At 46.6% G+C, this 24590-nt stretch overlaps 14 protein-coding genes across 14 annotated transcripts; 6 read left to right on the top strand and 8 right to left on the bottom strand.

Moving 5' to 3' along the window:
* Window positions 1-351: 351 nt before the first annotated feature.
* KUCA_T00004997001 (uncharacterized protein) lies at window positions 352-1227 on the top strand (the record flags this gene model as incomplete). The annotated part of the gene is made up of 1 exon (XM_022606138.1): window positions 352-1227. One exon carries the CDS (start codon window positions 352-354, stop codon window positions 1225-1227), a length of 876 nt encoding a protein of 291 aa, XP_022461000.1.
* Window positions 1228-1511: 284 nt separating this feature from the next.
* KUCA_T00004996001 (uncharacterized protein) lies at window positions 1512-2249 on the top strand (the record flags this gene model as incomplete). The annotated part of the gene is made up of 1 exon (XM_022606137.1): window positions 1512-2249. The coding sequence occupies one exon, from the start codon at window positions 1512-1514 to the stop codon at window positions 2247-2249; it is 738 nt and encodes a 245-aa protein (XP_022460999.1).
* A 293-nt stretch (window positions 2250-2542) lies between these two features.
* KUCA_T00004995001 (uncharacterized protein) lies at window positions 2543-3124 on the bottom strand (the record flags this gene model as incomplete). The annotated part of the gene is made up of 1 exon (XM_022606136.1): window positions 2543-3124. The coding sequence occupies one exon, from the start codon at window positions 3122-3124 to the stop codon at window positions 2543-2545; it is 582 nt and encodes a 193-aa protein (XP_022460998.1).
* A 1095-nt stretch (window positions 3125-4219) lies between these two features.
* On the top strand, window positions 4220-4570 carry KUCA_T00004994001 (uncharacterized protein; the record flags this gene model as incomplete). Its single annotated transcript, XM_022606135.1, has 1 exon — window positions 4220-4570. The coding sequence occupies one exon, from the start codon at window positions 4220-4222 to the stop codon at window positions 4568-4570; it is 351 nt and encodes a 116-aa protein (XP_022460997.1).
* Window positions 4571-5142: 572 nt separating this feature from the next.
* On the bottom strand, window positions 5143-6321 carry KUCA_T00004993001 (uncharacterized protein; the record flags this gene model as incomplete). Its single annotated transcript, XM_022606134.1, has 1 exon — window positions 5143-6321. The coding sequence occupies one exon, from the start codon at window positions 6319-6321 to the stop codon at window positions 5143-5145; it is 1179 nt and encodes a 392-aa protein (XP_022460996.1).
* Window positions 6322-7863: 1542 nt separating this feature from the next.
* KUCA_T00004992001 (uncharacterized protein) lies at window positions 7864-9159 on the bottom strand (the record flags this gene model as incomplete). The annotated part of the gene is made up of 1 exon (XM_022606133.1): window positions 7864-9159. One exon carries the CDS (start codon window positions 9157-9159, stop codon window positions 7864-7866), a length of 1296 nt encoding a protein of 431 aa, XP_022460995.1.
* A 185-nt stretch (window positions 9160-9344) lies between these two features.
* On the bottom strand, window positions 9345-9695 carry KUCA_T00004991001 (uncharacterized protein; the record flags this gene model as incomplete). Its single annotated transcript, XM_022606132.1, has 1 exon — window positions 9345-9695. The coding sequence occupies one exon, from the start codon at window positions 9693-9695 to the stop codon at window positions 9345-9347; it is 351 nt and encodes a 116-aa protein (XP_022460994.1).
* A 667-nt stretch (window positions 9696-10362) lies between these two features.
* Window positions 10363-12396, bottom strand: KUCA_T00004990001 (uncharacterized protein; the record flags this gene model as incomplete). Its single annotated transcript, XM_022606131.1, has 1 exon — window positions 10363-12396. One exon carries the CDS (start codon window positions 12394-12396, stop codon window positions 10363-10365), a length of 2034 nt encoding a protein of 677 aa, XP_022460993.1.
* Window positions 12397-12972: 576 nt separating this feature from the next.
* On the top strand, window positions 12973-14199 carry KUCA_T00004989001 (uncharacterized protein; the record flags this gene model as incomplete). The annotated part of the gene is made up of 1 exon (XM_022606129.1): window positions 12973-14199. One exon carries the CDS (start codon window positions 12973-12975, stop codon window positions 14197-14199), a length of 1227 nt encoding a protein of 408 aa, XP_022460992.1.
* A 1264-nt stretch (window positions 14200-15463) lies between these two features.
* On the top strand, window positions 15464-16696 carry KUCA_T00004988001 (uncharacterized protein; the record flags this gene model as incomplete). Its single annotated transcript, XM_022606128.1, has 1 exon — window positions 15464-16696. One exon carries the CDS (start codon window positions 15464-15466, stop codon window positions 16694-16696), a length of 1233 nt encoding a protein of 410 aa, XP_022460991.1.
* A 1345-nt stretch (window positions 16697-18041) lies between these two features.
* On the top strand, window positions 18042-19304 carry KUCA_T00004987001 (uncharacterized protein; the record flags this gene model as incomplete). Its single annotated transcript, XM_022606127.1, has 1 exon — window positions 18042-19304. One exon carries the CDS (start codon window positions 18042-18044, stop codon window positions 19302-19304), a length of 1263 nt encoding a protein of 420 aa, XP_022460990.1.
* Window positions 19305-19739: 435 nt separating this feature from the next.
* Window positions 19740-20582, bottom strand: KUCA_T00004986001 (uncharacterized protein; the record flags this gene model as incomplete). The annotated part of the gene is made up of 1 exon (XM_022606126.1): window positions 19740-20582. One exon carries the CDS (start codon window positions 20580-20582, stop codon window positions 19740-19742), a length of 843 nt encoding a protein of 280 aa, XP_022460989.1.
* Window positions 20583-20949: 367 nt separating this feature from the next.
* KUCA_T00004985001 (uncharacterized protein) lies at window positions 20950-21741 on the bottom strand (the record flags this gene model as incomplete). Its single annotated transcript, XM_022606125.1, has 1 exon — window positions 20950-21741. One exon carries the CDS (start codon window positions 21739-21741, stop codon window positions 20950-20952), a length of 792 nt encoding a protein of 263 aa, XP_022460988.1.
* A 287-nt stretch (window positions 21742-22028) lies between these two features.
* On the bottom strand, window positions 22029-23789 carry KUCA_T00004984001 (uncharacterized protein; the record flags this gene model as incomplete). The annotated part of the gene is made up of 1 exon (XM_022606124.1): window positions 22029-23789. The coding sequence occupies one exon, from the start codon at window positions 23787-23789 to the stop codon at window positions 22029-22031; it is 1761 nt and encodes a 586-aa protein (XP_022460987.1).
* Between the last annotated feature and the right edge of the window lie 801 nt (window positions 23790-24590).

Raw genomic sequence — 24590 nt, 5'->3', positions numbered from 1 at the left:
CACAAAGAGGACTTTTCTTGTACGCCATCTTGAGATTTCAGCCGAGGCTATCGTCACTGTGGAACGCCACTGCAATTTCTCGTTGAATAGACGTGCAACAGCCAGGCCGACTCGAGTATAGTGCGGTGAGGCAACCACGCCCGGAAGAGCTGAGAACAAGGGTCTTCGAAGGCCCTGCTGGTGAGCGAGCGGCTCCGTTGCAACAAAAAAAAGGTTTCTTGTAGTGTTTTCGAGGAAAGGTTTGTGAATCAATTTGTGAAGCAGATAATCGTTTGATTATTGCTGAAATCTCGCAGAAGAGTTGCCCTAAGAACCGACCAGGAGGTGGAGATCGTCAACACAATACACACCATGGAAGAGACCCGGAAACCCAAACCGATCCTCACGCCTCACGACGATTTCAAGACCAACGGGTTTTGGAATGAGCCCATGCGTCAATGCAGTAGCATTTCGTTCCAGGTTTCGGACACCAAACATCGTGGGTCCCTGAGCACGGACCCATCGCAGATCGACCTCTCCAACACCAAGGCAGCAGCTATGATGATGCCAATACCTTCTGTTCGGCCCGTTGACCCGATGTTGCCTTTTACCCAATATCTGCAGAAGAAGGACGACGACAAGTTGCACATTTTGATCGGAGCCACTGGTTCTGTGGCTACGATAAAAATTCCCCAGATGATCGATAAGATCTTCCAGGTTTACGGCCACGACAAAGTGAGTGTGCAACTGGTGTTGACACCGATGGCGGAATTCTTCATCCGGGGGTTGAGAATCCCGAAGAATGTCAAGGTCTGGCGTGAGGTGGAGGAATGGTCTAGTCCTATGACCAAACCAGGTGACCCTATACTACACGTGGAATTGAGAAAATGGGCTGATATTTTCCTTGTGGCCCCGTTATCGGCCAATACACTTGCTAAGATGGCCAATGGTCTTTGCGACAACCTGCTAACGTCTCTAATAAGGGCCTGGAACCCGGTGGCCCCGATCCTGGTGGCTCCTGCTATGAACACTTTCATGTATACGAACCCGATGACTGCCAAACACCTGCAGATTTTGAAGGACGAGTTCAAGCACGTGACTGTACTGAAGCCGGTAGAGAAGGTACTTGTCTGCGGCGATATTGGAATGGGTGGAATGAGAGAATGGTCGGATATCGTGGATATCCTGGTTGATAGGTTGGCCGAGATGAAAGCTAAGGAGGGGGAGAAGAGAGAAGATAGTGATTGAGGAAACTGCCAGCGAAGTGTATTTTTTTCGGCATTTTTGTAACACCACATTTAGTACGAATTACGAGTAAAAGCATATTATAAGGAATTTGAAAATAAGGACAAGATGGAAATTTACGTTCATTCGTAGATCTGCATATCGTGTGGAACGGGACAGGGTAGTGTACCCAGGCGAAAAGCTAGTTTGGGGTCGTGTTCCGGCAACTCCTCAATCACTTGAACTTCTCGTCCAGAACGTGTTCATTAACCTTCAGCAAATCCAAACTATCTACCATCCATACAATCATGAAGTTCTTGGTGCCTTTTCTGCTACTAGTTCAGATAGCATCGTGTGCTATTACGGGATCGATTTCCAGTCCGGAATCGTATTACGAGCTGGGTGACACCATCGTCTTGAACTCTACACTGAGTTTCAACTTTCAGCTGGACTCCGAATACAAACACGTTGCTGTTGTCTTCTCGACAAAAGGAGAATCTGATGACGTGACTTTTACACAGTATCCTACAGGCTCGAGTACAGGAGCATACAAATTGAGAATTGCATTGTCCAAGTTCCCCGCATACTTCAGATCCAAGGACGAGATCAAGGCCGAATTGATAGTTGGCGATATTCAGGAGATTCGCGAGATTGCCACTCTGAGACCTGCAACGAAGATAGCGCCACCAGAGGTCGTGAGGTTTGGCAAGAAAGCCGAAATTCACCACATCTTCAGAGGAGACGCGAAGCAGGTTTCGCCCGTTGTATCCCAGATCTTCATTGCATTGACGTTAGCGCTCACAGCTGGCGTGATTGGCGTTTGGTTCAAATTTGGGGCTGTGAATTTCGAGCTGGGGGCCAACAGGTATTTGGTCGGGTTGTTGGTGACGATTGCAGCGTTCGAAGGTTCGTTCCTGAGTTACTTCATCAAATCCACGATTTTCACAACTATACAAACGTGGGTAGTGATTGCACCTATCGGCTTGTATTTCGGTGTCAAATCATTGCGGATTTTGGCCAAATATCGGAGTGAAGGTAAGAGGTGAAGAGACAGTCCTTGCGAGGCGAATAGAAGATGGCAAACGGGATTCTGCAGCTCATTGAAAGCAGCCTAAATAGAAGCATTCGCTCTTCCAAAAAAGAGCTAATTATTTCATGAGGATATTTCATTAAACCACATAGAGCCACTAAATGAGTGTTTATTTGTCAACAAATAGTGTTCATTAATCCACAGAACCGACCAGAAACTTTCGCCCGGAAAGTCTTCATTCCTTCATTCCCAAGAGTTGACCTTTTGATATACACAAAAGAGTTTAACTCTCTTGCTCTCCTTCTTCGTTTACTCTTTGACAAACGCATTTTCAATCCACCGGAACCCCCACAAACTGCGCCAGCTTCCGTTGAAATCGTTCGCGGCCACAATTTTACCCTTTATCAAACCCAAAGGTATTACCGAATACGATCGCGAATCAAGACTGTGTGACAGATTATCACCGGTTACCCAGCAATGGCCTTCTGGGACCACCATGTACTTGGACTCGAAGCGTCCATGTGTAGATCCATTGGACGGATCGATTATGATCACATCTCCGGGCATTCCTGTGATACGCTTGCACACACGCTGATGGGGATCGATAGGCTTCAGAGCCACTATAACGTCACCATTTTTAACCCCATTACCGTTCTGGTATGTCTTCAACGTATGCACGTAGTCAAAGCTGGTATTGAGCGTTGTCAGCATGGACTCGCCGCGCGACTCTTTCAGCTCATACACGTTTGAGTGGACATAGTGGATTGCGCAACCAGTTTTGAGGATCCAAGATGCCAGGGTGCGCATGTATATTAAGGTTTCACTCATGGGCGGTGCTGTTTGAGTGGGGTCTGGGTAATTGTTGAAAGGTGACTTAGATATCACAGACATTACATAGTACTAGCGTGCCTTTACCGAAACAAATATTGGTTGATACACTAAATTAACTTTTTATATTGGGGTTGGACTCTTTTGAAAAGAATGAAAGTGTAAAAAAAGGATTGTGTTGGATTTTTTGACAAAATTTAGCCAAAAAACACCACAAGGAATACTTATTTAGATTTCTGCTGGATGCTGCATCCCTGTCAGCGCGTTTCCATCGACGTAAGAAGGAGCTCAAGCTCGAGTCACGATCACGATTTTCTCGCAACTCATTTCCTTCAAAATCAGCACCTCCTAATCAGACTAACCATGAAACATCCCGATTTGAGGCTCTTATCCAGTTTGTTTCCTTCAAACCAGCTTGAAAACTCCCCGAATAGAAAACCTTAAAGCACCAGAACCAGAATCGAGCCATTTTTGGTCACACGCTGCATTTCCCCTTCAGGCCGGATCAGCCTCATTGCGCAAAACTCATGCAGCCAGTCGCGAAAGTAATGGAGCAAATAAAGTCTGCGCAAAATTCGGATATTTGCATGACAGAACAGCATCTATTTTTGGTTACGTCTCAAGACCAGAAACATGGACCGTTTGGCCTGTAACAGTCTTATTGAACTCATATTACGTTTTACGTATTATGCATTGTCCCGATTCTATAGTATTTTTAGCAGCGCGTAAGCAATGCTTCCATGGTTTGTTGAACCGGTAATTCCTATTACCCGATTTGGGGCTTCTGGCGTGCAACGCTGCCTCGATGTCGATTGCGATGCCCACTCCACACAATCAGCCGAACCACGCTTAACCTTGGAATGGATTGGTGAAAAAACTTTTTGTTAAGCAGTTGACCTGCAATTTTGAAGGTGCTGGACGGTGAATGGCCGTCCATAGTCCATAGCACACATCATCCAAAAATGGTACACGAGTAATAATGATCCAAATATAACTCCTACGAGGCATTAAACAGGTATTAACTCGTTGCATGGGTGCGCGTAATTGGCGGTATGGGCCACAACGGGATTCTAATAATAAGCGGAATTTTTTCTGCTGCATACCAAGACGGGCCTGTCTTACCAGGATGGAAACGCTACTGAAGGAGTAAAAACAGCTATGAAGCTTCGGTTATATTGGTCGAACACGGTTTTATGCATGTTAAACGCCTCAAAGGTTCTGAAATATTGTAACTACCGCGTCTGGGGAAAGTATATTTTAGAAGGCAGAAGTGCCAGGCGAGCTTTAAGCCTAACTTGGAGACCAGAAAGAGCTGCACCAGCAGAAGCCGTACTATCTATTGTGATCTTGGTTTGCCTTTTGGACCTATGTGAGATGATAAAGGCAGGAAAGAGACATCTTTTTAAGCGAAAATGTAATTGGAAGCATGTAAAGTGGAGTAGATCTGGCGTAAACAGCGGCAAAATGGTCTTACCATGGTATGACGTAACACACAGACAAATGCACTAAAAATTGGGGCTCTAAAACTCGACCAATTTCAGGAGAAATTTCAAACAAGAGTATCTGCTGGAAACTGAAATATGCCACTGCGATTGACATCAAATAATCCAGTGCCTCAAGGTAAAACCGAGGCACGAATTAAGCACACAACGTATCGGCAACGAATGACGGAGAAGTTACTGCTATAAAGGGTGAATGCGAAGCCGTATTCCTCTACACCACCTCAATGATATCTGATGATGGTGCATACTCCCCAACAAAAGAGCCAAAAAACGGTTTATAGTACAAGTAATACATGCTAGAAGGAAGTTGAAACATAAGGCATTAGCGGTGACGGATTCGATTAGTATTCAGTTCATGATATATAGCGACTGGAAAGGATGCGACATTACATGCTTCTAGCATTCAATGGAAAGAGCATTAGAGGAATTGAAGAAGGAGCTGCTGTAGAGGCTTTCATGGGTTTTTTGTTAGGATTCTGGCCTATAGCACTCAATATTGAAAACTCGAAGTATTCCTTGAGTCATTAGGGTAGCTGGACATTAATTTGGTTGAGTTTGAATAGATAAGCAAACAGCCAATTAGTGACCCAATCTATTCAGAAGCTCCACCAATAAACTCTTCTCATTCTGGACAATTAGCTGGCCAAACTCGACCGAGGTCTCGTAGTTCAAGATCTCAGCCAGTTCCGGGAACTTTGCATCCACACCCATAGAATTGATAGGGGTAACACTTATCGAACAAGATTCTGACAGTGATCTGTCTGATGGAAGATCTGCAAAAGCTTTGTAGTCATTCCACTCGTTGATCTGGTAAACACCTGATATCTGGAGCTTTCCATCGATGTACTCTGCTGTTGGAGTCAAAGAATAAGAACCAACAGATCTCGAGTGAACAAAGGTTGGATCACGACACCGCATTTGCGATTGTGACCCACACATGGGGAAGTTCACACTTAAGCCCATTCCTTCTGGCAAAAGTCTGGGCGTCGTATTTTGGGAATCAGCGCGATCATGCTCACAATCTTCCTCATGAAACTTTGAGCCACTCTGGTCAATGTATTTGGACTTGGAGGTGGTAAAAGATTGGTGAGTTCCATACATCGCCTTATCCAAACTGTGGTTCATGAGTTTATCCACCAACTGAACGGTTTTCTGTGCAACGATTTTCGCAGAAGAATCATTTTCTTTTCTTTGGAGAGCGGAAACGGTTTCCTCCTCACTGGAACCGTCATAGAAACGATGGATATCATCGAGTGTGCTTATGGCAATGGCAGGAATGTTTCTGAGCGAGCAAAATCTCATGGCGGCAAAGACACCCGATTGAAGCTGCTCCAGAGGTCCAATGGTGCTCCCCTCTTTGGGCCCAGCAACAACGAGGTCGATAGAAACGTTGTTGTAGTGATGTGGAATGATATGATCAAGACCAATCACCACAGAGCCTACTGTGGAAGCATCCACATACCAGATATCGTCATTCGAAGGATCACGGCCAAAGACTGCGTCTCCAGCCTTGACTGCATATCCAAACTCGGCATCATCGTCCGAGTCTAGAACGGGATTCTCGTTAACATACATGGCACCTGCCAAGGAGCTGACATCCGACAGCGGAGCCACCATGATCACCTTATGAAACTGGGAGAGTGTTTCGTGGAGAACGCGCACGTTTTCTGAAACCCACGAGTCTTCAGAGGTGAGGAGGATGTTGAGAGCTGTAATTGGGACAAGCGCAAACGCCAAAAGTAATAACGGGCAACGCATGGTGATATTTGGATGTATGGGTGAAGTAAGTGTGACTGATAATGAATATCAGAAACCTCAGGTAGTCGCGAGCAACTGCGATAAACCGATTGCAGTTGAGCTGATTGGAAATGACCAAAGTTATATTGATCTCTGAAAGAGCAAACGTGGATATGAGCTGTATAGCGACTCTGTCTTGTATGAGACTAAGTAACTTGGCAAATGTAAGCGAGTCTCGGTGATTTGCTATCCTTCTAAGAACTCAAATGTTTAGTATGAGCTGATAACTGAACTATTTTGAGTGGTGATATTGTAACTCTCTTGTATACAACCTCAGACGCCACAGGAGCAAAACACCATCTCTTTAAAGCTTTCGTGGAACTGTCACAACTTGCCGAAACGTCATATTTAGAGTACCGCACCCACGGGGCAGGCCATGTGGGACCGATTATATGAATCAGCGTCTTGTTGTGTGTAAAAAAATACCATATAGCCGTTCTATGTGGGTGAGTGGATAGCGTGCATGTGAAGAGTCTGCATGCAGGCGCACAAATTGACCGGCCACGTGCAGGCACTGTTAGCCGGAAACAGAGACGTGAGTGAAGAGCTCGGTAAAACTTCTATGTGGGATGGTTTCCGCACGCTCCCCACGTGCTGCTGGAAACATTATGGAGATAGATCGTTCACGGTGATAAACGTTTGTTGAAGAACGTGGTCACCATTTTCATAAAGCAATTATGACGGTTACTGCGATGAGCTATGTACAGTGCCGATCTCTGTGACTCAGGGGCGATCACCCCTTAGTTGGCGGTATTGGTTGTTGCGGTTTCCACACTTCAGGAAAGTGGTGGCACGTGGCTGGCCGACGTGGTTGGAATGTGTTGAAAATCTTGTTAGACCGATCAAAGCTGGTTTTGTAGAATGGGTTTGATGGAGATGGCTGAGCCGCAGTCAACGGCGGGCGGCTGTTTGGCTGGTTCGGATGCTGGTAGTGGGAATTCAGGTAAGCTTTTTAGGGTGATGAGTTTGACTGCGTAAACTTGTATAACCCGCAAAACCAGAAAACCCTGTTGCTAACCAGCATCACCAGCCTGGTATCGGAAATGGCTGTGTATTTGGCATTTCGCAGTTCACTTTGGCCGTTTTGGCTTCTCCATGGCACCTGTATGTATTTTTTTGTAGGTTCTAAGTATAGCCCGCTGGTGATGCATTGAACAATCCTAAAGCTACAGGAGGACCAAAAGAGCAGACCACCAACTACTCAAGGCTAGTAGCTGAAGGACCCATTCGGAGACCAAAATAGGATTTTCCTTAGAGATCAAAATAAAAATCTAATTTAGGCCTCTGGTGCCTTGATCATGTTCTAATAATCCTCTATTGTTAGCTAAATGCGCCCAGTATCTTCAGCCGCACGGCACAGCCTCCTTGACATCTAGACCAGCTACATCACCGTCTACTCCGCCCTATAACATTCAATATTTATCTCTAAGAATAGCCTGGAATCCTTCTCTATAAAAAACTGCATGCATACAATTCGCCTCCTTTCTTGCTCAGTATTATTTCTCAGTACTGTTGCAAGTCCTTGAACGTCATCTCGTACTTGATCCAGTTGCTCAGACAGTTCTGGTTGTCCAGCTCGGAGTTCGCAAAGTCGCCCTTCTTGCACCGACTGCAGCGTTCACTGTTGGGGCAGTTACTGTAGGGTGAGTGATGGTATCCGATATCGCGGAACCAATGCACCTTAGACTTGTCTTCAAAGAGACCCACGCCTATTGAATGAACAGGAGCATCACCCCAGCGCTCGTAATAGAACCCTCCATTCTTGTCAAGAGCATCAAACCATTTGGAGTAAGGTTCGTCACGGTAGAAGTCCATATTGGCAACCTCAAAATTAGACCAAAAATGACAGGTAGAATAACCGTTAGCCTGTTTGGTGATATCCGGATTCTGGTTGACATCTGTCAGCCATTTGAAAGCACCGTTTGGATTGACGCTGTGTGGATTAGCACGGATATAATCCAAGGTCACTGGCCACAAAGTCTCCACTGTTAGTGGGTCGTCGTACAACGAGATGGTAAAGCCATATGTCTTGTTGTTGTCCTCCATGAACTTGAAGATGTCGTAATCCACATGGCAGAAGTAGTTTGTAGCAGGCTCGAACCGCCAATACCACTTGAATTTCTTGAGTTCTTCCAAATGGTAAAAGAGCCCAGAGTTAAACCGGCACATGTTGTGATACGACTCCATGCCTGCATACTGCACCTTGTTGTCTTGTAACTTCGCCACACCTTGCTTTTGTTTTGTTGCATCAATATGCGCAGGCTTGGCCCACATGGCGCTTGGAATTACCGCAAAGTAGCACTCACCACTCGTGTGGCGTTTGACCGTCTGCTTGAATTCTTCCGTGAACTCTTCGTCGTTCATAAAAGTATAAGGGTAGTGGAATTGATGATTCCATGTCTCTTCGATCTGCCGAATGGTGAACACAATGTCTTCCAATTCCTTGTTTCTAACCAGAGTGAGAAGGGTGGCATTAGCAAGCTCATATTCCACGGAGTGCAACTGGTTGTATGTCAACTTAGCGGTCTTGGGTTCGTCTATCTTCTTGCCGTAAACCTCTTTGTAGAGCCCCATATTCTGCGAGACCAACTCGTCTGAAGTTCCATTATATTCCACATCAAAATTGAGGTGATTCATGACCTGGTCCACCGATAGTGCAACGTTTCTTGGTTTGCCCCAGAGCCCAATTTGGCGGTCCTGAAGGTAGTTATGTACCTTACCGTCACTAGCAGAGTGCCGAAACAATGCAAGCAGCACCAAACAGAGGAATAAACCTCCTAGCTTTTTGGTAGTGAGCATTGTGGAAAATGAGAAAAGACGTGAGTAAAATGTTAAAGAGGAGAAAGAACTATTAGATGAGAGTAAACGAAATTCCAGCGACGGCAACTCCCCATTAACTTAACCATTCTACCCAAACTGTTCCCGACACATTTAATTTCAGCAGATCAAAGGTCGAGTCGCTCGCTTATCGCTGAGCCGTACAGTTACCGACTCAACCGCAGCCATGTAACTGAATAGCGAGGTGTAACACCGGAACAATAGTCCTTGCTACATAGAGATCCGGAAATCTCGAAAAGCCCCCAGAGCACGGCTCCACTTTTGTCTTTCCCGTACTCTCCCATTGGTCGCATGTATTCGTTCAGGGATAAAGATCTGCAAAATAGTCTTTCAGAAATGATCGGCAAGTGATAATACTGGTGAGAACGTGCGACATGATAAACTATCCAGATCACTATCTGTACTTTGGGGTGAAAACCACGTGGGAGTATGCCTGAGGCGGTTTCGAAATGTGCATGAATCCGAGCCGATGGAGAAGACCTGTGGTATCGGGCCATCACTGGTCACGTGCTAACGCAAAATGCTTGATCTCACCATCCTCGGGTAGGCTTGCAAACCTCGCGGTAGAATACAGATAGAAATGGCACGGGACAAAACAAAGAAAGTCCCCAAGGGTAACCTGTACAACAATGCTATTCACATTAGATCTTGCATGAACCCGAAAAAAAGATGGCAACAGAAGGCCAAGATGCATTGGCAGTGCTTAGGCTGAGGTCAAGAGTATTGAGTTTTGAGATGGGCTAAATCGTTACAAACGTCTATTATAGGTGGTTAAAAAAATATGTATCAAGTAACACCACTGGCCATTCAAGCCCTCCCGAATATCGAGATCATTGTCCCTCACGCAAGACATTCGGATACAACACCAACAAAGCGTGCTGCAACATGCGGAGACTCCAAAAGTATGAAATTATTTAGGCCTACCAGGACCCGAAGAAAAACTGGCATCATGGAAATGGGAAGGAATTGGGAATATTGTGATGATGTTTCAAAAGAGTTGCTCGAGGTTTCCTGAAGGGGTGTGAGTGAACAATGCTTGAATAACCGAGATTTGGCAAGCTGATAGCTCTGTGATCACCTGTGAGATTGCATTGCTTCCAGTTGAACGATTGTGTTCATGAAAGACATCCAAAATGAAACAGCTCAATCGTGTGAGTTTTTCACTCAAGCCGCCTTCTTTTCTTCTTCATCTTTTTTATTCTCACCTTCTTTGGGCTGGGCTTTGTCTTCCTTTTCCTTCTCCTTCTCCCCGACGAACTCATCAAACTTCTGATACTCATCTTTCTTCTTCTCTTCTTCCTTCTTTCTCTCTTCATCCTCCTTCTTCTTCTCCTCTTCCTCCTTCTTCTTTTCTTCCTCAAACTTCTTGCCGTACAAAACGTGCTCCTTCTGCTCGAAAATTTGGCGGTCTTCCCATTTGATCTTGGCAATATTCTTGTAGATGGAGTCCCCACTCTCTTTCAGGAACTTCAGTTGACCCTTCATGAATTCCCCACACAGTTTCTTTGGGTCATTTTCCTCGAATACCCTAAAATTGTGAGATTCAGTACACACATATTTGTTGATGGTTTCCCAAATGAATGCTTCTATGTCGTACCCGAACAGGTCAAGTTCCTCACCCATGTTGCGAACGCGCTCGTTTGTCTCCGGCTTGAATCCGAACTTGGACTGCATGATCGTAAATGGATTCATCTTTGGATCGTGCATGTGGACGAACATCACGTGGGAGTTTTTGGTGGTGAAGTAGTTGCGATATAAATCATCGTAGTTGTAATCGAAGTGGTCTGTATCGCTATTTTCGAATTCCACCAGCTTTTTCTTGACTTCGCCAATGCGTTTCTGTAAAACCTCATAGTCTTTAAGAGGATCAAATTGGATGATAGAAGAGTGCTCCCAAATGTTCTCGCCATTGAACCAACCGAAAGCCTTCTCAGCCTTCTTGTAGACCTGGTAGTATGGTAAGTTGTAGTAGTGAGCACTCGCCACAAACGTTTCCTTATCACCTTCTCCTGCTCCTCCCTGGGAAAGAAGCGGGTAAAAGCCCTGCGGACCAGCAAAGTTATAGTAAAGAGAAAGCATCAAGGACTTGAAATGCACCTTTTTGTTGATAAGCAGCTCACCACTCTCACTTGACCAATCTACCATAGCTCCTTGACGGTCATGGAAGGGAATATCCTTGTATGGGTCATTATTTTCGCCTGTGTAGTACTTTGGAGGCGTGAACAGGTCGTTGCAGTTGCGGACACGGCTCTTTCCAACATCGATCCCGGCTATCTTGTAGAAGGTGGGAGAGGTGGTGCGGCGCCAGAAGTCCGGCCAGGTAATCATAGTGAACTTCTTGAAGAGATCCGAAGAGAACAAAGGATCCGGATTGGTGACTGCGAAGGTATCGGAATCCATGAGAAAAGCGTTCTGGAACGAGGACCCGAGCAGCGCAAACGACTTCAGCTGGTAGCCCTTCACGTTCAGCAAGTCATAGACTCGAGATCCAAACACCTTGCGAAGTTCAACACAACGTCCGTTCAGGCTGGGAAGAATCTTCTCGCAAAACTCAAATTCGTAGTCCGATTCGGATGGAAGAATCACCTCTACCGGCAACTCCGCACCGGTGCGGCGCAATGCCTCAATGTTCATAAGTGCGTACCACGAGTATTTTCCGCCTCCTACAATAACGTAACCATCACCTTTGTAGAATTCCTTATTCGGCAAAGCCTTCAAGCTGGAAACCACATCGGCATGCTTGATGGTCATGTCTTCCACAAAACTGGGCTCAAACTTGATGAAGTCCTGCAGAACCTCTTCAGTGAGCACATCAGACTGCAAAGGATAAAACCGCACTGGCTCCCACTTCTCCATGAGCCGTTCCTTGACAGGAAATGAGACATCATTTCTGACTATGATGTTGAACACCTCGCCAAAATAATTCTGGAAGCGCAGGTCACCCCGAAGCACGTCAAACTCGGAGTTGGTCGAGGTTTCATCAGAGGAACCTTCCTGAGACTTGGGATCATCAGATTTGAGTTTGTTCCCAAAATAGCTTTGTTTGATCCTGTCGTCCTCGTGGTTGGAGCCAATCAAATCCTGCGCTTTTCCGTGGTACTCCTTGACAGTATCATGGTAGAACCCCAACACTGCAAACGTCACCACGATAGAAACCAGTACCAACAACCGGACTTTTTTCTTGATCACAGGAGTCATGTTGTTTTGAGGCTTATAACTGGCGCGCCAACTCAATGCGACGCGTGTGTTTTGTGTAGGGCCTCGTACCGGTTTGAAGATAAACGAGACAAGCTGGTGACAAACGGGTTCTAATCTGAGAGCGAGGAGGGCTCCTTGTCAGAACTTTGGACGGTTTTGAAGCGCTGGTGGTGGTAGGAGGGGCTGTCGTGATGGTGGAGGGAATCGTACGCAATTTCAGCATTTTCGGTCCAGGTAGTGTGCACCAAAAAAAGGTTTCTGCCACAACTTGAAAAACTCCCAAACCAGGAAAGCGAGGCCGGTTCCATGCGATGCGATTTCAAGTCCGGATTTGTTCCCTGCATCGTTTCCGACGTTTCAGATTTGCGTGCGCAGTCAAAATCTGGTTAAAGACCCATCCAGTCCACACCTCCGCTGCTTTCTTCCAAACGATCCTCCCTGAACCAGATAGGAACCAAGTTTGGGACGGATCTTAGGTTTGTTATTGCCATTTGAAGTTGAATTGCCGGCTGCTATAATACGTTGAAGTGCCCGAAGATACGCTAAGCTTCTTTTCGTTTTCCGCCTTCCTTTTTCATGACTGCAAAAGCAACTTGGAAGCGCTATAGACTCGCTATCGCTGCGCTCGCGGCCGTGCTGGTGCTTTTGAAGTTTTTGGAGCCAGCCAAGGGCCATCTTTCAGGCTTGGATGTGTTCTCTACGGCGGCAAATTCTACAGTCAAGCTGGTGGGCAAAAACCCAAAATCGATGGCTGCAATCGAGACAAGATTGGAGTACTACTTCCCTTACGAGCCAGCAGATCCGGTCGAACCCAGCATCTGGCAGATCTGGAAGTCCAAGCTCGACGATCAGGCTTTCCCAGAAGTGGCCAAACAACACGTTGAGAGGTGGCGTAAAGTGAACGATAACTATAACCACAATTTGCTGTCGATGGACGAGGCTGCTCAGGTCGTGAATGACCACTTTAAGGGCACTGCCAGCGAGGTGGTGGAAGCTCTGGCAATGCTACCTAACGAGCGGTTGCGGTTTGAGCTTCTAAAATACCTGGTGACCTTTGTGAATGGAGGATTGTACACAGATATCGACACCAAGTGCGTCAAGCCTGTCAAACACTGGTACGAAACCCGCATGGGCAAGACCAACATGATGGTTGGAATTGCCAATGACTTTAACGATGATAGCTGGGACAAATTGTACACCCGGAGGCTTCAATTCTCGACAGGGACGTTCAAGGCGAAGGCTCATCATCCGTTTTTGCGCAAGCTAATTGCCAGAATTGTTCACATCTGCTTTACTCAAAAGGTTACGATCTTGGAAACTAATTGGGAGGAGGTCTTTGATCATGTGGATGCAAATGGTGAACCGTTGTTACAGTTTACTGGGTCTGTGATCTTCACCGACACTTTGTTTGAGTACCTGAATGGACTGGACAACGTGATCTTCATGAGAGTGGCAGCGAACGACCAAGATAAGCCCAAGATGAAGGTGGTTGGTCCAGAGGTTCCACCGGATGTCCGCTTCAGTTACCGTCAGTTCACGGGGCAAAAGGCTCCGTGCCAGGTAGATGACACCGTGATCATGCCACTGTCCAGTTTCAACGGTATTGCGTACGAGGATCCAGATGAACTTGACGACAAGAATGAAAAACTGAGTGGTGATAACAAGTACTTTTATGTGAGACACTTAGCACTTGGGTTTTGGCAGAGCAAGAAGAGCGAGGGAGAGATGAGAAAGCTGAAGGAGAAAGAGGCCGAGCTGACTCAGGAGCCCGGAACTGGGCAGCCAAACGTGGTACCAAGCTGAGAAGTTTGGTGAAGATGATGTGGCATAATTGGGATTGAAGTCAGTCTGTTGGCCAGCGATACTGGTGCATGAAAACGAAGGGGAAACGGGCCAGCGAGATTGATTAGATTGGACTATAATGAAGAATCCCGCATTCCGATTTTGGAAAATTAGGGACAATGGGAGACAGTTGCGGTCCCAAGAAGTAAGTCTGGAGGATATGAAGAGGATATGAAGAGGATATGATAAAGATCTGATAAGGGTCCAAGTGCGACTGAGGTGAAAAGTCCACATATATTAAGATTAGTTTAAGATTAGTTTAAGACTGACCATGAGTTGGTCATGTGCGGGCACGATAGTACGAGTTTTTACAACGAACAACTGTAGGAAGTGGCATGGAACAATGCATTAAGCAAGATAAGACGGTCGCCAGTAGTATGAGTACGAGTCCTGCAATCGGTGAGATCCAAAATTAGGCAGAATTGCTCAAAAAATCAAATATTTCAACTTCATAAATGGAAGAGTCTCACTGTTTATTGCGTTATTTCTCAAGGTTCAACCCCCTCACGTTCAGTCCCGATCTGAAATTGTAGACATATTTGGAAATCTGTACAATAGTCAATGGTGAGATTACGCAGACATGCAGATCCGGCTGACTTTGCCGACCGAGCCGATATGACAGATTTCGCAGCTTTGCCAAACTACTCTGCAAAATCACCATCGAGAATACCTTTGAAATCCCACATAAATTGTCACAGCTACTATTAGACTGTTATCGAACTGCAAATAAATTCCAGTTCAGCACCCCTTAAATTGTCAACAACCTATCAAGTTTCAGGCATGCCTGCAGCATCTACATCCTATCCCATGTACCTCTGCTCACTTCTCCGGCCGGACCAAAACCAACAATAACCAATTATCAAACCTGCCCATTTTCTTGCCAATACCTCACCAATCTTGTTTCTTTGTTTCGCCAATATATCCCGCTCACAAACTTTTATAATCGCCCATAGCCAAATCACGGCCAGACCGCCTTTGCGAGGGTTCTGGGAGTCGTCCGCCTCGTAATACCAATGCATGAAATCTGCGCTTTAGCCTTTTGAGCCAAGTCCGGAATTTCAGCTTTGGGACGGTCGAGTACCCCCGGGATTCACTTTAAGCTTATAACTCGGTTATAACACAATAGCTAGTTGTACCCTTCTTCTTTTCTTCATTGCTCCTCCGTTCATTCTTGGCCTTTTTTTATTTCTAAATTTTTTTCCACGTTGTCTTGCTAACGTTATCGATGGACTTCCGAAGACGATATTTCAGACGCCTGGTGCTATTATTGACGGCGTTGGCTCTAGTTGTTGCTGGCTCCCGCTTGAGCTCGTTGTTTGCTAGGGAGGGCCTGGTGCACCCCATTGACTATCTTGAACCAGCTTTATCACTACAAAATCCTGAGCTCAACAATGGTTCGTTGCAGTTGACAGTCTGGGAGAACATCGCCAGATTGACAATCACACAGAGCATTTTTCGCCAATCAAAAGCCGCAGAACGGCGCAAGAAGCTGCTGGGTCCCTCCAAACTGCCCAGACCAGACCCATACAACGAGGAGACCACTTACCAGAGGCTGCTGTACCAGTTTCCCTACGATTCCATGGACAAAAGGCCAATTGAGCGCAACATCTGGCAGATGTGGAAGACCACGCTTGCCAACGAAGATATCCCATATCGCTCGTTCATTAACGACTGGAAGAACCTCAATCCCAACGATAACTATAACCTCATTTCAGATAAAGAGGTTTATGAAAAGATCAAGCTTCATCTCTTCAGGACTGTTCCTGAGGTGGTGCAGGCCTTCGATATGATGCCAGAGCCCATTCTCCAGCACGATCTGGGGCGGTATCTTATTGTGTTCCTGAAGGGCGGGGTCTATTCCGACATCGACACGCAGATAACCCGGCCTATAGACGAATGGTATGGGACTGATGATCCTAATGTTGGGTTTATTGTGGGAGTTGAGGAAGACATGAATCTCGAAGACTGGTTCCGGTACATGCCGCGGAGACTACAGTTTGCCCAATGGACTCTTCGGGCAAAATCCCACCATCCTCTGCTGGCCAGATTGATTGCACGAATCGTGAAAACCACCTTTGACGCGAAAAAGAAAGACAAATTGCGTGCTTACTACGAGTCATTCACCGGCGTTGATAAGTGTGAGAGCATAGATGTGATGGACTGGACCGGCCCTGGTGTCTTCACGGATGTCGTTATGTATTATTTGAATATCCGCGAGGATGTTCCTCAGATGTTGGAATTGAACCCAGATCGCGAAAACCAGGGTGCTTTGGTGGGGCCTAAAACTGTTCCGGGGCAGATGTTTGATTATAAGCTGTTCAGTGGGCTTATGGCCCCAGTCGTGATCGGCGATCTGATAGTTTATCCTAAGCGTGCATGGCGCTTCAGCCCTGATGGGATGTACGGGTACAGTATTCATCATTTTGGAGGTACATGGAAGGCGAATGGGGAGAGCTAGGACAATTACGCAAACAACTAGAAGTTAATGGTCAGATGAAGGTGCACTGCGATAGAACGGCGCGGGGTTTGATCACACAGGGCCAGTTCGGCCGCAAATTAATGTTGGAGGGTTTGCAATTAAGATTTTGCAGCCAAAAATATCATGTCCATGTTTATTCTCAGGTGATTTTCTCATAAACGACTGAAACTAATGAAAAGGAGAGACTGATTGCACACATACAGGAGGATGTGGAAGACTGCATTGGCCTATGTGGAGAAGATCAAGTTCAAATCACAAACTACTTGCTGTTGATACGAACAAACGAGAAGAAAACGACCTCGCAAAGTTCAAAAGACGCGTGGGAAATGGTTATGGTGAAATATTTAGGCGATTTCCGGATTTTGGCTTGCTGCCTTTTCGCTGGAAGAAGCTCCAATTCAAGTCACACGACCAGTTACCGCCATAGGTGTGGTAGCCGCAAAAATTGAATAACGGATTAATACGAACGAAATGTTAACTATGCACAATTTAGTCAAGTTTTCCACATACAGGCGAATATTTGCCAAATGCGGAGTCGGCAAGCTGATATCATATCAGCCGCATCCCAGTAAAACGCGTGAAAACCCTGCTTCGCCTATCTCGATCAGGCACACACATGCTTAAGCCACTTCATTCTGCACGTCAACGCATTCCAGTCAGCAATGTCTCAGGACTGACATCCGTCGGCCAATCATCTCCGAAACTATCAAGGCTTGGCTGACACTAAGCTTACGATAGTGGCAGCCTCAAAAGCGGAAGGGAGGGTAATCAGACAGGTGTGTGTAAGAAAAGCCCTTTACGATCCTACCAAATACCACGTTGCCACACGACACATACCAAGCCTCTTCAATGCTTAGCCACGGATTGCTAATTAACAGTGTGCAACCGATGCAGGGGCCCGTTGATTCCACTCTGATACCAAAATATCCAGCAAAGATCTGCAAAGTCTTGCTAGACGGATTGAACAGGCCACGTGAGCGTCGCCCCATACTACCGCGTACGGGCAATAACAACGCTGGCAGCTAATCAACGTGCTTTAGACGTGCCCAGGACCAAGTCCCGCCGCACAAAATGATATAGTGCCCCCGTTACCAGGACATGCGCTCTTGTTTCCGTTTCCGAAAATACCCGCTTGATACCCGCAGACTGCAGCTCAACTTTCCATTTTTGGATTCTTCGCCCCCTTTTACAAACACGTAATAAAAATGACAGACCCCCAAGCCAGTCGTTTGCTAAAACATTACCGACGTATGTTTTCCCAGATTTCCAAATAGCTGTTATTCGCGTCAAAGAGTTTGTTATTGCCTCTCTAGCTGCTATATCCATGGCCTTTAAGCATCGTTTCGAAGCAGACGCTGTTTCGGCGATGAACTCACTCAGGGCCCTGAGGCTCAACTCAAGACTGGTCAGGAGCAGCATTCTGGTGCTGGTATTGGTGTCCGTCGTGCTATTCGTTTCCTCCAGTCCACAGCCCGCTGTTGGTAGCGATGGAAAGGCTTCAGGCTATAGCCAAGCCGTGAAGAGCTCGATTTCTCAGCTTTTCGACAAGCCCAATCCGTATGAGACCAAGGTCACAGAAGCACGTCTCGCTAGACAATTCCCTTTCGACAAGACACCGCGCCCTATTGAAAAGAACATCTGGCAGATGTGGAAGGTCAAGCCCTCGGATCCAGACTTTCCTCAGAAGGACTTTGTGAACCAATGGAAAAACGACAACCCCACATACAACTACAACTTCTTGACTGATGATGAGATTCTGGCCCATCTGAGGCTTCAGTTGAAGGACACAGTGCCCGAGGTGCTTGAGGCATTTGAGATGCTGCCCACCAAGATCCTGAAATCCGATTTTTCGCGTTATCTGATGGTTTATTTGAACGGAGGCCTGTACTCCGATGCAGACACACAGCTCTACAAGCCCGTGGATCAATGGTTTGATTCCAACAAGAACGTTGGCTTTGTGGTGGGAATCGAAGAGGATATAAATGCTGAAAACTGGGAGAATTACATGACTCGGAGAATCCAGTTTGAGCAATGGACCCTGAAGGCCAAGGCCAGACACCCTCTTTTGCGCAAGCTGATCGCGCGGATCACCAAGGTGACCTTTGACGCTCAGAAGCGCGGCCATCTGGTGGCCTATTACAAGGACTTCAAGGGCGTGGACAAGTGCAAGTCCGTGAACATCATGGAATGGACTGGTCCTGTCATTTGGACCGACACTATCTACGACTACCTGAACTCTCTGACGAACCCCACAGTGGTTGAAATTGATCCTGAGCGCACATACAAGCCCGAGGATGAATTATATGGACCTGAGATTGGACCTGGCGAAAATTTCAATTGGAAGTTTTTTGCGGGAGTGAAGGCTCCTATCATGATAGATGATGTGGTGATCTACCCTCGACTTTCGTTCAGAGACGACATTTCTAACAACTGCGGCAAGTACTGTTACGTTTTCCACTGGTTCGGAGGTTCTTGGAAGAACAACGGTAAGGGCGAGGTAAAGCCTGGTGACGAGAAGAAGGAGGAGAACAAGAAGGACGACGAGAAGAAGGAGAAGCGTGATGAGGGCTGTCTTGGCAGTTACTAAAGTTGTTGCAGTTCCTTGATACTTCTGGAGGATTGCTTGAAGGTTTGAAAGATTTTCAAGAAGGGCCAGAAGAAGGGCCAGAAGAAGGGAAAGAAGAGATTTAAAGGTGTGGACCCAAGCATGATCTGCCCTTCACGAGCTACGCAGCTGCACAGCTACTGGTCTATCCGTCTCCAATATCCGATTTTCCGTCATTTGATCTTGATCAATCTTATCAGTCATGTGTTTCTGTTTCACGTTTCGCTAGTCAAAACTACAGCTATTTCCTCGGCTAGGCCGAACAAACTAGCCGACTGACTAGCCAAACCATCATTCAACCCATAAGAGACACTCAAGAAGCAATGTGGTAGAACAGTAGAGCCAAACCATTAATCAAATACTTACTAACACTCGAAACTAAAACCATTTAAAGGCAACACCAGCTTTACCTGCTGCTCATGAAATACAGGCCTTGACCGCCTCGTTCACCAAAGCCAATGGATACGCCGCGCCGTGCCCATGACACTTCTCATTTCCCTTCAGCAGCATCATCACACGATGCACATCCACATCGACCTCTTCATTATCCCTGATTAGCTGGTTGATGTAGTCCCAGACCGCACCCACGGTCAGCAGCTTCTGGCCCTCAGCAACATACGTCTCGGACTTGCCCTGCCCTTCATCGTTTGGATCTGCCACCAGTTCGCCGATGAACTGGTATTTATCGCGCGGGAAGTTGAACTTCTGTGTCTGAGCCACTGGATCCGTGGTGGCTATGTCGATAACGGACGATGCGGAAGGCGACGGCGACCGACCAGGGCCCCCCACATCTGTCTCCTTGGATGAGGTCTTTTGCAGAATCTGGTTCTCCGTTCCGAGAATCAGATTGGCCTGTTTAAGCGCTTCCAATTCGCGCATCAACTGCTGGCGCTCAGTCTCGCTCTTGGCGAGTTTCGCACTCAACTCCTTCAGTTTGATCTCTTTGCGCTCACGGAAAGCACGCTGTGAAGCTCTATTCTGGGCCTTTCTGCGTTGATAGATCTCTTCCTCACTCGCGTGGGGAAGCGTCATGGACGAATCTGAGGAGGTCTCTCTGTGTCCATTTCTCCCATCAACTGATTCTGCACGAGTCTCAGGATTGCCTATGGCCACATCAAACTCCTTTTTAATGCATTCGTCAATATTATCAGCAACTCGATGTTCATCTCCAAAAAGCCCTTGCGTCTGATCGCTCAGCTTGAGATACCCGTCCCACATCGAGTCAGTGGCGGCATGGTTTGGCATCAGTTCGTAGTCCATCGTAGAACACTTGATGGGTATTTAGATCGAAACAACAGAATACCGTGATCTGGCAATAGTATTAGCTTTCACTTAAATATTGGAACTCTGAGGAGCCTGACGAGTTGAAGGACGTTGGGTTGAGCCGTCATGCCTGAAGATTTTGGACAAAAGGCTGAACCCCCGGAAAGGCGTGTGAAATACAATTATTACAATAGAGCGAGCAGAACGTGCGCCGCCCATAACTGGGGCCTTTATTGAAAAATTCCAAACATTTTACCAGATGGAGATCGAGACGGGGTTTGAAAACTCGAATTGTATATGAGGGTAGTTGATTAATATGTACATTGCTTAACAGGAGCCTCACGTAGACCGATTTAGGTCGTTTTCAAGGGCGCAGCGTCGATTTCGCGTCCTGAATCTTGACGTAACTTCCCTTTGGACCACTCACATGGCCCTTGACCACGATATATCCGTTTTCGGCACTACAATCCAGTACCTCCAGGTTCTTAATAGTGTTGTGGATGGCGCCCATTCTTCCTGCCATCTTCTTTCCTGGCAACACTCTTGCGGGCGAGGTGTTCTGACCCGTGGAACCAGCAGAACGATGAGCCAGGGAAACACCATGAGAGGCTGGCAAACCAGAAAAGCCCCAACGCTTCATGACACCTGCAAATCCCTTACCTTTGGTCACTCCCTGGACATCCACAAGCTGGCCAATCTCAAATAGATCAGCCTTCAACTGAGTTCCCACAGGGAGCAGTTGCGACTCCTCTCTTAGCTGAAATTCCACGAGCTTCTCCTTAGGCGAAACCTTAGCAGTGGCATAGTGTCCCAACAGCGACTTCGTCTGATTTTTCACCTTGAACCCGTATCCAACTTGTGCTGCAATGTAGCCGTCCTTGCTAAGAGTCTTGTTGTGCACAACCTCAACCTGATCAATTTCGAGTACTGTAGCAGGATACTTTTCTCCGGTGGCTTCGTTATAGAATGATACCATTCCTCTTTTCACACCTATCAAGCCTGGTCGAGTGAGGAACTCACGGACAAGTCTCTTTCCCTCGGGCGATTTCTTCAGCACGGGAGCAGAAGTTTCCAAAAAAGGAATAGATGCTGGAGACGTTAGCATAGCCTTCGTCCGCATAAAGATGCGGCCGTATAGTAGCTGTGGTAGCCTCATTATTGTGTGATAAATGTATTCTGGAAGATAACTCTCGCAGCTTCAATGTCGTCACTTTCGAAGAAAAATGGAAGAACATCTCCTACGTGTACCAACCGCCCTGAGTCACGCACGCCTGCTTAGTTGCACGCTTGAAATCAATCAAACCTACAATGCTATGTCTTTCATGACAATTTGAATTATAAACGCAAACAACAACATATAAAACGGGCAAAAAACCAGACCACCGCCGTGCACCACACCTGAACCTAACTCGCGTAGAAAAAAAATAGATGAGACTGGGGGAGTCACATGTCCTCAACATCGCGTTCAGACAACAACTCATAGTCCTCGGTATCGGACATTGTCAGTTCACAGTACTCTTCAGCGCCATTATCGCCATCAAAGCTGCTGAGCTCATCGACCTCGGCCTCGGTTTCAGTCACAGGTTCGGCCGCCGAGACAGCGATCGAATCGGTCGTTTCTTCCGCAGCATCTGTGACTTCCTTTAAAGTTGTTCTTGAATCACCCGTAAGTTCACTTGAAGGTTGCAAATCAATTGACTTTTCGTTAGCTTCAGCATCAGCATCAACATCGACATCGGCATCGACATCAGCGTCAGCTTCAGCTTCTTTAATGTCTTCACGGACGGCTGGAATTTCTAGCTGCGTATCTTGGGCCTTTTCATCTTCTTCAGAAACACTAGACGTCTCCTTGGCTTCAGCTTGGATCGCATCATACTTCGCAGCCTTAGCTCTCAACGACTTCAAACCAGCTCCGTCGTTGCTGCCTAGATCGACTAGATCTTGGGCGAGACCAATGTTGTTTTCAAGATAGAGATCAGCAAACATATCAGTGGCAGCTGCCAGGTCAAAATCCTTGCGGTCAGCAGAGCTGGAGCGCATTCCCGATTTCGCCTGCTCAAAGTCCCAATCGAACGTGAACGCGTTATTCTTGTAAGGCCCGCCCTTCTTTGGAGCACGCGACGTCTTGTAACCGTCATCCTCAAGCCTGGCCATGTACATGGCATTGAGCTCACATTTATGCAAATTCTTCTTGATCTTCACCATCAAGTGTGTATCGTTGTGTGATCCTTGAGCAACACCATCATTTTCACACTTCTCGCAGAGATCGAAGTCCTTGCACTCAAGACAGTGATATCTGACACCGTGGATGTAATTTCCATTTTCAAAGCCAGGAGTAACACACCCGTCACAGTAGAACCCGCGATGAATCTCAGCTGGAGCTGGCCAGGGTGGACTGGTGATCTTTTCGACCTTTGAGTTTTTGGGAGATTTGGAGCATCTAAATTGAACTGGAGCAGACTCATTTTCGGAGTCAACGAAAATTCCATTCACACTGTAGAGTTCACCAAGTTCGGGCTTAGCAGATGCAAACTGCTCCTCAAACAGCTTGGCAAGATTCTTGATGAAGTCCGAGTTCAGCAGATTGTCCGAAATTATGGTTCCGAGATCGTTGATGTTGACGAGGGAAGCCAGGAACTCGGGAATTGAAGGATGACCTTTCTTCTCGTACAGCTTGGAATAATGATCGAAAAACTTCTTTGAACTGGATTCATCATCCACCAGATCTTCAAAGATTTTGATGAGAGAGGGCAAGTCCTTGGCCTTGCCTGGACTAGGCTCATCTGTGGGTTGAGCTGACGAAGTGGAACTAGAGGCGGAAGTCTCTGCAGTCGAAGGTGGGATCGAAGGAGCTACACCCGCAAATTCGGCTGCCGCTCCAACATCTTTAGACACTTCCTCCTTCCGCTTGCCACAAACAATATCAAGCTTCAAACAATTCTTCACCTGGAGACTACGGTTAAGAGCGGCAAAATCTTCAGCTGTCTTCAACAAAACATAGCGCTTACTCTTCTTAGATTTCCGTTTGATCTCAAGCTCGCAATTCTTCAAAGAGTCCCTGTACTTCTCAGGCGAATTCCTAATCAGTGACTTCAGAAGCGCCTGCTCAGTCAGCGGAGTCGGGAGATTCTCCCCGTAAAAAATATACTCGTCCTTGTGGACATCATCAGTCGTTATCTTAACAGTTACAACCGTGAACGACATCGTAACCAGCGGTTGAAGTTTAAGAGAAGAAATACTGACAGGAAACAGGGGGCCAGCCGATTTGCCCCCCACAGTTTAGTTGAAGGTCGTGTGTGTTCCAATCATATACCCAATCGGGAAACAACCTCCAAATGGAGGGCTGGGAAAAATCCGGATTTTCAGACTTCCGGATTTCGGATTTTTTGCCGGGGTCCAGTTCCGGATTTCGGGTTTTTCTTGCGGTTTTTTGTCACCTGCTACATTTGGAGGTCGCACGCACACGTGTGTGCGAATAGACCCGCTAGTCGAGAACATTGAATTATCTTATCAACTACTATTAATGGTGTGTATTGACCAATTTAGAATCCGAAAAATTTGAAAGCCATTTGCGGTTCCGGGTTTTTCTCGGGAAAAAACCGGCAAAACCGGAAATCCGCAGCGGCACGATTTATGCCCAGCCCTAATGGAGGCGATGCTTTGACGGATGAGATATGATAGGCCACAAATCGTTTATAAACAGTCTATAACGGTATTAGTTCTCCGGTGCTTGCTAAAAAAATTATTGTCCAATGGCCAAATATCCCCAAGCCGTTGTCTTTGACCTGGACTACACTATTTGGCGTGAGTTCAAACCAAAATCTTTCCCTTCGCAATGATTCGGTTACTAACGCCTCTAGCTTGTTGGTGTGATACACATCTAAGCCCTCCGCTTAAACTGGAGAAGGCTGGAGGAACGCGGGAAAGACTCCTAGTGGTGGATTCGTACGGATACAAGCTCCAGGTGTATCCAGATGTTCCGCGGATTCTCCAGGAGCTTCAGGA

The sequence above is a fragment of the Kuraishia capsulata genome, genomic scaffold (genome assembly GCF_000576695.1).
Source record: "Kuraishia capsulata CBS 1993 genomic scaffold, Kuraishia_capsulata_scaffold_6, whole genome shotgun sequence".
Taxonomy (NCBI): domain Eukaryota; kingdom Fungi; phylum Ascomycota; class Pichiomycetes; order Pichiales; family Pichiaceae; genus Kuraishia; species Kuraishia capsulata.
This window is presented reverse-complemented; position numbering and strand designations above follow the sequence as displayed.